Source organism: Hemitrygon akajei, chromosome 11 (genome assembly GCF_048418815.1).
Source record: "Hemitrygon akajei chromosome 11, sHemAka1.3, whole genome shotgun sequence".
NCBI lineage: Eukaryota > Metazoa > Chordata > Chondrichthyes > Myliobatiformes > Dasyatidae > Hemitrygon > Hemitrygon akajei.
This window is the reverse complement of record NC_133134.1, coordinates 6,847,048-6,861,541: the sequence shown is the minus strand read 5'-3', so window position 1 is coordinate 6,861,541 and position 14,494 is coordinate 6,847,048. Positions and strand designations below refer to the sequence as shown.

General features: G+C 42.0%; 1 protein-coding gene across 3 annotated transcripts in view; it reads right to left on the bottom strand.

Moving 5' to 3' along the window:
• The window catches only part of rsph10b (radial spoke head 10 homolog B), a 70,349-nt gene extending 59,649 nt beyond the window's left edge, over positions 1-10,700 (bottom strand). For 2 of the 3 annotated variants that reach the window (XM_073060163.1, XM_073060164.1), the window contains exons 1-5: positions 10,377-10,700; positions 7,212-7,305; positions 7,031-7,099; positions 1,877-2,050; positions 1,272-1,357 (exon numbers count right to left, since the gene is read on the bottom strand). In XM_073060163.1, the coding sequence (XP_072916264.1) occupies positions 1,272-1,357; positions 1,877-2,050; positions 7,031-7,099; positions 7,212-7,305; positions 10,377-10,684 (731 nt within the window). In that variant the 5' untranslated portion in view covers positions 10,685-10,700. The remainder of the gene's footprint in view (positions 1-1,271; positions 1,358-1,876; positions 2,051-7,030; positions 7,100-7,211; positions 7,306-10,376) is intronic. The other variant, XM_073060165.1, reaches the window with a different exon arrangement.
• Positions 10,701-14,494: the final 3,794 nt, after the last annotated feature.

Genomic DNA, 14,494 nt, shown 5'->3' with positions numbered 1-14,494 from the left:
TCACCAGTCTTGTAAATTCACTGCCCAGAAGAAAACAACTTCTGTAGAAAAAATTTGCCAAGAATGATCATGGTCACAGAAAGACCATGATAGCCCATGTCATATGACATGACACATAACAAACAAACAGACTATAATGTAAACATGAGAAAATCTGCAGATGCTGGAAATTCATGCAACACACACAAAATGCTGATGGAACACAGCAGGCCAGGCAGCTTCTATAGGGGGAAGTGCTGTCGACATTTCGGGCCGAGACCCTTCGTCAGGACTAACTGAAAGGAAAGATAGTAAGAGATTTGAAAGTAGGGGGGGGAGGGGAAAATGCGAAATGATAGGAGAAGACCGGAGGGGGTGGGGTGAAGCTGAGAGCCGGAAAGGTGATTGGAAAAGGGATACAGAGCTATAGAAGGGAAAGGATCATAGGATGGGAGGCCTAGGGAGAAAGAAAGGGGGAGGGGAGTACCAGAGGGAGATGGAGAACAGGCAAAGTGATGGGCAGAAAGAGAGAAAAAAAAGGAGGGGGGGGAAATGCTAAATATATCAGGGATGGGATAAGAAGGGGAGGAGGGGCATTAACGGAAGTTAGAGAAGTCAATGTTCATGCCATCAGGTTGGAGGCCATCCAGCCGGTATATAAGGTGATGTTCCTCCAACCTGACTGTGGCTTCATCTTGACAGTAGAGGAGGCCATGGATAGACATATCAGAATGGGAATGGGATGTGGAATTAAAATGTGTGGCCACTGGGAGATCCTGCTCTCTCTGGTGGACAGAGCATAGGTGTTCAGCGAAATGGTTTCCCAGTCTGCGTCGGGTCTCACGAATATACAAAAATTATTGATAAGACAAAAGTTATTTTCAGTTCACAATCATTAAATGTAGAGGTTCAGTTAGTATAATTTTCTTTCCAACAGTAGTTTTTATTTACTTTGCATCTTTCACATAGTAAAATTGTCATGGTATTAATATCTGCTTTTCACTTAAAATGAAAGTCTTTCTACTGCTGCACATCAGCGTAAAACTTACCAGGAAAATATATTAAATGTTTTTTCATTTTAATTCTCTTAAAATCAGTGGAAATTTGCTTGTGTTCATTGAGAAAGTCAACCACTTCCCATCAATTGACCCCTCACTGATCTTTGATCACCTTTCAAATGCTAATGTTTTTGATTTATTGTCTAATACAAATTCATAATTCAATATTTTAGCACAAAATCTGTATCACCCAAAGACAACAAAAAAAAAGAATATCTTCAGTAATGTACTTGCCGTCTAATGCCCCAGCCTTCTCTGACATTGTTTACCCAATCACCTTGGTACCAGGAGCTTCCTTCTTCATTATAGTATATTGTTCCCTAAAAAAGGAAACGATGATCCAGTGTCAAAAGTTTATTATCACAGATATACGTTGTGAAATTTGTTTTGCACCAGCACTACAGTACAATACATAAAAAACTATAAGTCACAATAGGAAAAAAAATACAAAAAGAGCAAAACAATGGGACAGTGGTCATGGCTCATGGAGGTTTCAGAAATCTGATGGTGGAAGGGAAGAAGCTGTGCCTAAAACGTTGAGTGTGTGTCTTCGGGCTCCTGGATCTCCTTCTGTGATGACAGCAATGAGAAGAGATCATCTTATACTCATGATAACACAATATCACCTTTTGAAGTTGGCTTTAATGGTAGGGAGGCTAGTGCCCATGATGTAGCTATCTGAGTTTACAACCTCTGCAGCTTTTTCTGATCAGTGTATGATCGTAGCCCTTTCTACTCGAGTCTACTGCCCTTTCTGTACATACATGTGAATTGTAAGAGGCACAACTCAACAATTGAATAAAAATGGTAAAATCAAATGTCAAAGTACTAACTCATACCTTTCCGTGCCTCTTTCCATAGTACCAGTCTCCAGTGTAAGAGACAGATCGATCAGCACTCATGAATGTCCCCTGTCCATGGCGTATTCCATCTTGCACATCACCAACATAGGTGCTGCCATCAGTCCATGTATAGGTGCCATGGCCTGTAGGGATATTCATCGAAAAATCTCCCTGAGAAGAAGAAATATTCTAATTTATGCACTGTGATATCTGTCATGCTTCACAATATCCCAAAGCATTTTAAAACTAATTAAGTACTTTTAAACCAGAGGTTTCCAAACTGGGGTCCACAAACCCCTTAGTTAATGGTAGGGGCCCATGGCATAAAAAAGGTTAGAAAGCCCTGTTTAAGACTGAAATATGACATGCAATTTGAGCCAGGAAGGACCTACGAAGAGAAGTGGTTCATGGAATACATAAATATGGGACAGAAGATTGGGAAGACTTCAACCTGTTCTTTGATTATATGTAATCTTTGTTATCACCAAATGCCTCAGTTTCACTTCAGGTCTGAAGGAAATTATTCCACTACTGAAGTGAAGACACCAGAGACTGCATTCGGCGGAATCTGGAGCAAGAGACAAACAATCTGCTGGTGGAATTCAGTGGGTTGAACAGAATTTGTAGGGATGGAAGGAATTGCCTATGTTCTGGGTCAAAACTGTGCATCAGAACATCCAACAGCCACTGTAAGGTAGCAGTTAGCAAGACACTATTAAAGTTCAGGGCATTGAAGTTTGGATTTCAATTCCAGAATCTTCTGTAAGAAAGTTTGTGTCCTTCCCTGTGTATGTGGGTTTTCCCCAGTGCTCTGGTTTCCTCCCACAGTCCAAAGATGTACGATTTAGGTTAATTGGACATTGTAAATTGTACTGTGGTTAAGCCAAGGTTAAATCGGTGGTTGCTGGGTGGTGTAGCTTGGTGGGCCAGAAGGGCTTGAATTGTGCTCCATCTCTAAATAAAATTAAAACAGTTAAGTGTTCTCTCAGCATTTTACTGGGTATGTTATGTACAAGTCTCTTGATTGGGAACTTATAAAGATAAAGATCAGCTTTATTTGTCATGTGTACATCAAAACATACAGTGATATGCATTAAATGTGTCAAAGGTCAACACAGTCCAAGGATCTGCTGGGACAACCTGCATCTTCTGATAAGATGGCAGCGCGTTGGGTCACAGCAGCTTCTAAGGGGTCAACAAAAGGTGTTACTGCATTTCTAATGATTGCGAGTTCCTGCTATACATTAAGAACTCAGAGTACTGCAGGTCTACACCATCAGCGAGTTGACCTTGGTAGTTGTGACGACTAGGCCTCAAGCCACAGTGTTGCCTGTTTACAGCTGCCAGGGGAGAGGCATTGAAGCCAGGCTCTCCACCAGGGGCTGGGTGATGCAGTGTCCTGGATGGAGTTGCTGCTGTCTTCACAGTGTTCACTCGACTCTTGTTGTCAACTACAGATTTTGGCTGCACTCAATGGACTCAGGGCCTCAAGCCACAGGGTCACCTGTTTACAGCCACCGAGAGAGAGGCATCCAAACCGGTGTACTCCTCTAGGAGTGGCATGGCACAGCACCTGGCAGTGCAGTAAACTACCCCACCACTTCCCCCCCATCACTCAGCAAAAGACAAGCTCTATTATGGTCAACAGTAGATTGATGGCACGAATTTTGAACTCTTTTATTGTGTAATTGTGATACCATTTGTGTTTCCTATCTTGTGTGTGCTTTGTGCTGCCTGTGACTGTTGGTACTGTATTTTGCCCCTGGACCTCGTAGTAATGCCGACTCATTCAGCTGTATTCATGAGTATTCGTGTATAGTTGAATGACAATTAAACTTGAATTGAATTGAAGTCTCGATATGCTTCCAGCAACAACATAGAGTGCTCACAATTTACTTAATGCTAAGCCTAACAACTAATGTGGGGAGAAATCAGAAAAACCCAGAGGAAACCTACATAGTCACGGTGAGAACATACAAATTCCTTATAAACAGCTGCAGCATTTGAACTCTGATCGTTAGTTACGGTGGCCTGTAAAGCACTGCGCTAACCACTATGCTACCATACCACCTTAAATCCATAGAAATAAATATTATTTGTCAGATATCTACCCAAATTCATGTTGTGAACCCTTTACAATTACCTGGTTTTCTGCATCAATTACTCATAAAATGTGGTCTGATCCTCCTCTAAGTCACAATAATAGACAAACACAATCTGCCTAAACTAATAACACACAAACAATTATACTTTTCATGTCTTATTGAACACATTGTTTAATCATTCGCAGTCCAGGCTGGAAAAAGTATGTGAACCCTTGTACTTAATAATTGGAAGAATCTCCTTCGACAACAGTAACCTTCACCAAATGTTTCCTGTAGCTGCTGATCAGACTTGCACAATGGCAAGGAGGAATTTTAGATCATTCCTCCATACAAAACTGTTTCAGTTCATCAATATTTCTGGGATATTTTGCATGAACAGCCCTCTTCAGGTCATACCACAGTATCCTGACTGGGTTAAGGTCTGCACTCTGACTTGCCCATTCCAAAACTCAAAATTTCTTATTTTTAAACCATTCTGTTGTTGATATACTCTTGTCTTTTGGATCCTTGTCTTGTTGCATCATCCAACTTCTATTGAGCTTCAGGTGACAGACTGATACCCTGACATTCTCCTGTAAAGTGACTTGATACAATTTTCAATTCATTGTTTCCTCAAGGACTGCAAGCTGTCCAGGCCCTGAAGCCGCAAAACAGTACCAAACCATGATGCTCCTTCTACCATGCTTCACAGTTGGGGTGAGGTTTTGTGCTGGTGTGCAGTGTCCTTTTTCCTCCAAACGTGGCTATGGATCAGGAGGTGTGACCCATGGACCTTGCCAGGACACAAGCCACGGCCTGATCAAACCTGACTGGGTCACCTGAGTGAGGGTGACTGATGCTGAAAGACCTGAAATACCTGATGACCCCAGGTTACGTGATGATGAGTCCCAGCACATCCCCAGATGTATCTCAGCTTCGAATCAATGAAAAATTACACAGACAGAATCAGAATCAGGTTTATTATCACCGGCACATGACGTGAAATTTGTTAACAGCAGCAGCAGTTCAATGCAATACATAATCTAGCAGAGAAAAATATAAGAATAAATAAAATAAAAATAATAAACAAGTACAGGTGTCCCCCACTTTACGAATGTTCGCTTTACACCACTTCGCTTTTACAAAAGACCTACATTAGTAATCTGTTTTTGCATTACAAAGAGGATTTTCACTTTTACAAAAATTTTTCCCATATAAATTAATGATTCTTCGCTTTATACCATTTTGGCTTAAGAAAGGTTTCATAGGAACGCTCTACCTTTGTAAAGGGGGGGGGGGGGTACCTGTAAATCAATTATGTGTATTGAATAGATTTTTTTAAATGTGCAAAAACAGAAATACTTCATGTTAAAAAAAAGTTAGGTAGTGTCCAAGAAGTCAATGTCCATTTAGGAATCATATGGCAGAGGGAAAGAAGCTGTTTCTGAATCGCTGAGTGTGTGCCTTCAGACTTCTGTACCTCCTACCTGATAGTAACAGTGAGAAAAGGGCATGGCCCTGGGTGCTGGAGGTCCTTAATAATGGATATTGCCTTTCTGAGATACCGCTCCCTAAAGATGTCCTTTGTAGGCTAGTGCCCAAGATGGAGCTGACTAGATTTACAACTTCTGCAGCTTCTTTCGGTCCTGTGCAGTAGCCCCTCCATAGCAGGCAGTGATGTACCCTGTCACAATGCTCTCCACAGTACAACTAAAGAAGTTTTTGAGTGTATTCGTTGATATACCAAATCTCTTCAAACTCCTCATAAAGTATAGCCGCTGTCTTGCCTTCTTTATAACTACATTGATATGTTGGGACCACGTTAGATCCTCAGAGATCTTGATACCGAGGAACTTGAAACTGCTCATTCTCTCCTCTTCTGATCCTTCTATGCACTTTATGGTATGTGCTCCTTCGTCCTACCCTTCCTGAAGTCTACAATCAGCTCTTTCGTCTTACTGACGTTGAGTGCCAGGTTGTTGCTGCAGCACCATTCCACTAGTTGGCTTATCTCACTCCAGTACGCCCTCTCGTCACCACCTGAGATTCTACCAACAATGGCTGTATCATCAGCAAAATTGTAGATGGTATTTGAACTATGCCTAGCCACACAATCATGTGTATATAGAGAGTAGAGCTGTGGGCTAAGCACACACCCCTGAGGTGCGCCAGTGTTGAACGTCAGAGAGGAGGATATGTTATCAGCAATCCACCCAGACTGTGGTCTTCCAGTTAGGAAGTCGAGGATCCAATTGCAGAGGGAGGTACAGAGGCTCAGGTTCTGCAACTTCTCAATCAGGATTGTGGGAATGATGGTTTTAAATGCTGAGCTATAGTCGATGAACAGCATTCTGACGTAAGTGTTCACGTTGTCTAGGTGGTCTAAAGTCGTGTGGAGAGCCATTGAAATTGCGTCTGCCATTGACGTATTTTGGCAAAAGGCAAATTGCAATGGGTCCAGGTCTTTGATGAGGCAGGAGTTCAGTCTAGTCATGACCAACCTCCCATAGCATTTCATCACTCATTTCAGCATAATCAAGCAATGTTCAAAAGAAGACAAACTGTGCAAATAAATAGATAGATAATGCTGAGAACATGAATTGTAGAGTCCTTGAAAGTGAGTCCATAGGTTGTGTCACTGATCAGTTCAGTGTTGAGGAGAGTGACAGTGCGGAACGGGCTCCTCCAGCCCAACAAGTCTCATCGACCAGCATCCCACCTATTTAACCATAGCCTAATCACAGGACCATTTACAAACCCAATTAAACTATTAACTGGTACGTCTTCAGAATGTGGGAAGAAACCAGAGCACCCGGAGGAAACACACATGTTCCGGGGAAGAACATACAAACGTCTTTCAGAGGACACCAGAATTGGACTCTGAAGTCTGAGGCCCCAAGCCGTAATAGTGCTGTGCAAACCGCTACGTGACTGTGGCACTCTATTAGAGTGGTGTAGCAAGCAAACATGCTAATCTCTTAATATATTCACTTTCAGAACAGTAGACATCTAATGCAAAGTACTGGGAAAAGACTGAGAACACTGATATGTATTGATGTTTACTTACTTCATACTTTATTCCGTTCGCCCACACATAAGTACCTCTCCCATGCATCAGACCTTCTGAAAATACACCCTGTGGCAAAATATGAAGATTAACACAATTTCACAATATCGGTCACACAGATACTATTTGTTCAGAAGGTGGATTTTAAACGAGGGAGGATGGAAAGAATAATTCTACTTACTTCATACACATGACCTCCTTGGAAACGTGCAATCCCAACACCTTCATAAAGCCCTCGCACTGTCTCACCCTCATAGCTTTGAAAAAAATGGATCCTTTTTAGAAATAAGCATTATCTGTGGAACGAGCTTCCAGTAGAAGTGGTAGAGGCAGGTTTGATATTGTCATTTAAAGTAAAATTGGATAGGTATATGGACAGGAAAGGAATGGAGGGTTATGGGCCAAGTGCAGGTGGTAGAAGTAAGCGTTCGGCACAGACTAGAAGGGCCGAGATGGCCTGTTTCCGTGCTGTAATTGTTATATGGTTATATTTTCTCATTTCACTTCAGTTACTATCTGCCTCATCATTTCTCCACTTATATAATTTTCCTTGTTTCTCACTAAACTAAAATTAGTTAAGAGGGTCATAAACACAAGAGATTCTGGAGTAACACATACAAAATGCTGGAGGAACTCAGCAGGTCAGATAGCATCTATGGAAAGGACTAAAGAGTCGACATTGAGGGCTGAGACCCTTCATCAGGACTATTCAAACCTTAGCATTAAATCATATTAAGGTTATGCATAAAACACTCATGGGATAAGTCAGTTATTTGTTGAAATAAATGACTACAGTGCGTCATAGTAAGTCGATGCCAAGTGCAAGATGTGAACAGATTAATATTTGTACCCTTTTTGAATTAAGTTTAAAAGCATCACTTTTGTTAATGTATTAACCAGTTGATAGCACTTTGGTCTCAGGCAAAATGTTCCAAGCTCAAGCTCCACTAGTCTTTGGTACAGGGGTTCCCAACCTGGGGTCCATGGTCCCCTTGCTGAATAGCATTAGCCCATGGCGTAAGGAAGATCGGGAGCCCCTTCTAGAGAGATTTGAGCACAAAAATTTATGCTAATGTTCCGATGCAGTACTGAAGGAGTGCACTGACAGGATGGTGTCTTTAGATAGGATTTTAAACTGAGAAACTATCTATTATCGCTGATGAATGCAAAAAAATCTTACAATAGGGGAATTATAGGGTGGTGAATCTGTGGAACTTACTGCCACAGATGGCTGTGGAGGCCAAGTGATTGTGTATATTTAAAGGGGAGGTTGATAGGTTCTTGATTAGTAAAGGCATCAAAGATTATGGGGAGAAGGCAAAAGAATGGGGTTGAGAGGGATAATGAATCAGCCTTAATGGCCTAATTTGCTCCTATGTTTAAAATAGCCAGCGGAATTGGTTCCTATATTCTAATGGTAACTACAATTGGAAGGTTCTTTATGGAATCCTGAAACGCCCTATATACTGTATGCAAGCGTTTCCTTACTCTCATTTGATGACACAAGGAATAATGCAGTGTCAAAACTGCTTTGGGGACATAAACTTTAATTATGAACTGTATTTCTATTCATGATTATGCTTGTAATAATTTTAGAATATTAATTCATCTCATCTCTGCTTCCTATATTCTTCAGGCAAGAGCTACCTAGTCATGTTAATGCTTCATGAAACCATGCTCAAACCCCACTGTTAATTTCACCCATTCAGCATTTTCTTCCATTCATTTATATCTGACACTAGAATACTACAGCACAGTGCAGGCCCTTCGGCCCTCGACATTGTGCTGACTCATATACTCCTTTAAATAAGTACTAAACCCACACTACCCCATAATCCCTTGTTTTCACTATTCTTTGGGGGAGTTCCAGGTTCTAACAATTAGCCATTTTTTTGTTTCCAGTTCCTAACATGTGTTTATGTTACATAACTTGGAGAGCTTCATTTTGTTTAGGAGCATTGTTTCCCCTCTAGGTGAACTGTACAAGTTGTAAAGTTATTAAGCCCCGCTGAGGAATGACAATGCAGAGCAGCTCTCAATGACATCTGGCACTGCAGTGGAGGCAACACTGTTAAGTTTAGAGATATAAATTTGGATTCCCTTTTCCCTTTCTCACCTTATCTCCATACATGCCCATCACCTCCCTCTGGTGCTCCTCCCCTTTTTCCATGGCCTTCTGTCCTCTCCTACCAGATTCTCCCTTCTCCAGCCTTGTATCTCTTTCACACAATTTCCCAGTTCTTTACTTCACCACACCCCCTTGCAGTTTCACCCATCACCCTGTGGTTCTTCCTCTCCTCCTCCCACCTTCTAACTCTGACTCCTCATTTTTTTCTCCAGTCCTGAAGAAGGGTTTTGGCCCAAAATGTCGACTGTACTCTTTTCCATAGACGTTGCCTGGTCTGCTGAGTTCCTCCATCATTTTGTGAGTGCGTGTATTGGATTTCCAGCATCTGCAGATTTTCTCTTGTTTTAAATTTAAATTTAGTTTCTCACCTTGTATTGATTAAAGATTAGCTTTATTTGTTACATGAAAATATGGAGACTTACAGGGAAGTGCATGTTTTGTGTCAACAACCAACATAATACGGACATGTGCTGTGGGCAGCATATTTTGCCAGTGTAGAATTATGCCCTCATCTCTCTAACCCTTACTAATCCATACATCATTGGAATGTGGAAGGAAACCAGGGGGCCCAGAGGAAAGTCACATGGTCATGGGGAGAAGGTACAAACTCCTTACGGACAGCAGAGGGAATTAAACTCTGTTCACTAGCACTGCAAAGCATTACGCCAGCTGCTATACAGCAATGAAGCTTATGGTCCAAATTAAGGTTAGTGGTTCAGTTTGGAAATCAAGTTAAGCCTTGATCAGTAGTTGCATTTGAGTTTAACTATTTATTCTAATCCTGAGGGTTAAAAATGTTAGAAACGTTAGGGTTCGTTTTTAGAGTGGGGGTGGGTAGCGCCCAGAAATTGGTTACTAAATTTAGCTGCAAGTGACCATCTTACACAAAAATTGACTTTTAGTTACCTCTAATTGTATTTTATGGTAAAAATTGTGAATAATTTGTGATTAATTTGTTTTTTTCTTGTGAATGTTGCTTATATGATGCTATATACCTGTGATGGTGCTGCAAGTAAGTTTTTCATTGCACCCGTGCTTACGCGTTACTTGAATAGCTGTTACACTTTATTCTCCTTTTACCTTGTACTACTTCAAAGTACTGTGTAATGAATTAATCTGTATGAATAGTATGCAAGACAAATAAGACTGTAAGTATGACAACAATAAAGCGATAAATAAACTCTCACTCAAACCCAACTTCCCACCGCAGAGCCGCACCTCGTCACGATCAGTTTGGTCAGAATGGGCTCCTCATAGTAGATGAGTGTGGCCTCGGGAGACGTGTCGAGGCTCTCGGGGACTGGTTCCTCCTCGGGCTGCTCGGGCATCACCTGGCACACCAGGTTCTCCTCCGACTGCGCCACCAGCACCGGCACCTCCACCTCCAACCCCAACCCCGTCTCCTCCGTCAGGTCCCCAGACTTTCCTCTCTTAAGCTTGATTTTATCCTTATCCTTGTCCTTGTCCTTGTCCTTCTCCTTCTCGTCTTTCGTTTTCTTTTTCTTCTTATCCGCTCCTTTCGCCATCTTGGTGGCCACACTAGCGACGCCGACCGCGGTTACCAAGGCGACCCCTTCGCACGCATGCGCACAAAACTACAAGAGCCGCGAGAATCCAGAAACGTCGAACACGCCGTTTGGAACATAAACGCGTTCTAATGCGTTTAAATACCAGTCTGCAAATTTCCCAACCCCAATCTTCGCCTTATTCAACACAGTTTAATATAATTTCCAGTATACAAGCAAAATAATTGTTACTCCAGATCCGATGCAGCACGAAAAAGACACAGTAAAATAAAGAACACAATCATAAGAGACGATAAATATAAATACATAAAATTGCTTATATATACAACTTTGTATATAGATCTATGTCCATAAAGTGACACTACGCACAGGAGTGTCTGTACATAAGGTGACTTTGACAGGAAATGATAAAGTAGTGGTGGTAATTGTTTGTGGTAATACTTTGTTTTATAGAAACATAGAAAATAGGTGCAGGAGTAGGCCATTCGGCCCTTCGAGTCTGCACCGCCATTCAGTATGATCATCCAACTCAGAACCCTGTACCTGCTTTCTCTCCATACCCCCTGATCCCTTTAGCCACAAGGGCCATATCTAACTTCCTCTTAAATATAGCCAATGAACCGGCATCAACTGTTTCCTGTGGCAGAGAATTCCACAGATTCACCGCTCTCTGTGTGAAGAAGTTTTTCCTCATCTCGGTCCTAAGAGGCTTCCCCTTTATCCTTAAACTGTGACCCCTCGTTCTGGACTTCCCCAACATCGGAAACAATCTTCCTGCATCTAGCCTGTCCAATCCCTTTAGAATTTTATACGTGACTTTTATAATTTTATGAGCTGTGTTTGATAAATGTATTGTGGGTGCACATTGTTTTGTTTGATTTATACATATGTGTAGTCAGATGACAATAAACTTGAACGATGGTGAGGGTATGGGGCATGAGTTAGTGGGCCGAGGTGTGCGTCAGCTTTACAGCTTGGGGAAAGTGTGGAGGTCCTGAAGTAGATGCTGATGGGAATGGGACAAACAGTCCATAAACAGGGTGGGTGGGACCCTTCAATATGCTACTGGCCTTGATGGCAGGTAGGCTGGCGCCAATGATGCAGTAGGCAATTTTGACTACCCATTGTAAAGTTTTTCTGTCCACCACAGTACAGTTCACTGCACCATGCAACAATGCAGCATGTTTGGATGCTCTCTATAGAAGGTCGTAAGTATTAATGTGCATAGTCCAGCTCTCTTCAGAAAGCAGAGGGTACTCTGTTGCAATCTTGAAATTGGTTTATAATATTACAGTATCTTTAACATAGAGGGAAGCCAGTAGATGGCGATGTTTTCCTGATCCAGACTGCCTTACACTTGGCGTTGTGGTTACAGGTGTGGGATAGCTGAGTAACTATACTGCATTAGGTAGAGAGTAGACACTTCAGCAATGGTGCATCACCAGTGAAAGGAAAAAAGTATAGATGTAGAATGTGTACCATTCAGTCGGCCTTGTCATGGAGGGTGCTGGGCTTGTTGGACTTTCTGAAGCACCATCCGGGGCTTAGGGAAAGCATCAGAAACCCAGATTCTTTTGAATGACAAACTTTTTTTTTCTCCAGAACAGCAGAGGCTGCGGGGAGACTTGAAACAGGCTTACGAGAAGCATAGATAGAATTTTTTCCTTAGGGTAAAAAGGTCTAATATTAGAGAGTGTGCATTTAAGGAGAGAGGCGTTAAGCTCTAAGGAGATGTATAGGACACAATGGAAGGTGCTGGGAATACACTGCTCCAGCTGAAAGTGGAGACAAATACCATACCAACATTTAAGAGGTGCTTAGATGTGCACATAAGTATAGAAATAATGTGGACTATAAGACATAGATGCAGAATTAAGCCATTTATCCCATCAAGTGTTATCTGCCATTGTATCATAACCAATGGCTGGACATCCTAATAAATCAATCAATTTAAGATATAGTGCAGAAAAAGCCCTTCCAGCCCTTTGAGCTATACTGACCAGCAACCCACCAATTTCTAATCATGAGACTACTTACCAATTAACCTCCTAATTGGTACTTCTTTGGACTATGGGAGGAAACCCATGTGCTTGCGGAAAGGGACAAACAAACCTGCTTACAGAACACTGAAACTGAACTCGGAAGCTCTGAGTTGTAATAGCATCACGCTACTGTGGCACTGTTGTATGGGCTGAAGGAATTAGTTCAGTTAGGCATTCAGTTACTGGTTTAATTCAGCACAATAGCGTGGGCCAAAGGGCCTATTCCTGTGCAGAATTACTCTATGTTGCAATTCCTTAGAGCTCAGAGTAAGGCTTGGTTTAGCAAGAGATTACAAAAATTGTAATTGTAGCTATTTTATTATTAAATGATCCTCATTCCTTTTGTTCCCCACTGAGGATGGTGAGACTACTAGAGATCATGGGTTAAGGGTGAAAGGTGAAAACTTTACAAGGAACATAAGGGGAAACTTCTTCACTCTGAGGCTCGTGAGAATGTGGAACGAGTTGCCAGCGCAAGTGGTGCATGTGAGCTAGATTAAGAGAAGTTTGGATAGGTACATGGATGGGAGGGGTATGGTTCATGTGCATGTAGAGAGTAGACAGTTTAAATGGTTTGGCACAGACTAGATGGGCTGAAGGGCCCATTACTGTACTGTATTGTACTTTACTGTGACACTAGTTTAATTGCCTTTAGAATTCCCTAAATTGCACTTCAAATTTTACTTCCTATTTAAGATGGTGCTACTTAAGTTGGGCAACAGCTCACTAGTGGTTCATAAGATAGATAGATACTTTATTGATCCCAAGGGAAATTAGTTGTCCCAGTGGCATTGCAAGTGTCCAGATATACAAATATTAGAAGAGAATTAAGAAAGAATAAAAATACATTACCTTAAAAATGAACTGTACAAGATTTAACAAGTCAAAGATTCCAAGATCACTTCCCCAGCTACAGGGTGACTCATTATAGAGCCTGATGGCTGAGGGTAAGAAAGACCTCGTACAGCGCTCTTTGGAGCAGCGCAGTTGTCTTAGTCTATTACTAAAAGTGCTTCTCTGTTCAGTCGAGGTGGCATGCAGAGGGTGAGAAACATTGTCCAGAATTGCCAGGGTTTTCCGTAGGATCCTTTGTTCTACCACAGCCTCCAGTGTGTCCACTTTGACCCCTATAACAGAGCCAGCCTTTCTAATCAGCTTATTGAGCCTGTTGGCATCACCCGTGTTGATGCCATTGCCTCAGCACACCACCGCATAGAATACTGTAAAGCAAGAAATGTGACTGCTTTATTAATAACACTTTTTCTGTGGTAAATTATCATCGCAAACAATGAAGAGATGAGTGAAGGCGAGGCTGACTCGAGTATTGAGGCATGCAGGTGTGATGCAAAGTCAGAGCATGGCATGTTTGAGTAATCAGAGCGAAGTCAAGGCATGTTCAAGGAGTCAGGAGCCAGATATGGAGCTGGAACGAGCTAATAGGAGGGGAGTTAGAACAGAGGAGTTTCGAAACCCATCTACCTAAACCGGGAGTGAGGTTGGATTGACCTAACTGCAGGTTGATTCGGAAAGGTCGCATACGGGCAGTCCTAGAGTGTTTTGCTGAATGGGACACGATTCAGTGTTTGGACAATTTAAATGCCAGCCCAGACAGACTGAAAAGGCAGAGTGTCAGGACCAGAAGTGAGAATTGGGCTGATTCTGCTTGCTCTTCTGTGACGTTTACTCCTCTCTCCACAGGGCTCTGTGTTTCGCGGCGATTTGATTCGCCGTGTGATGAACTGAAGCTGAGGATCAGCCTACTCCGGCT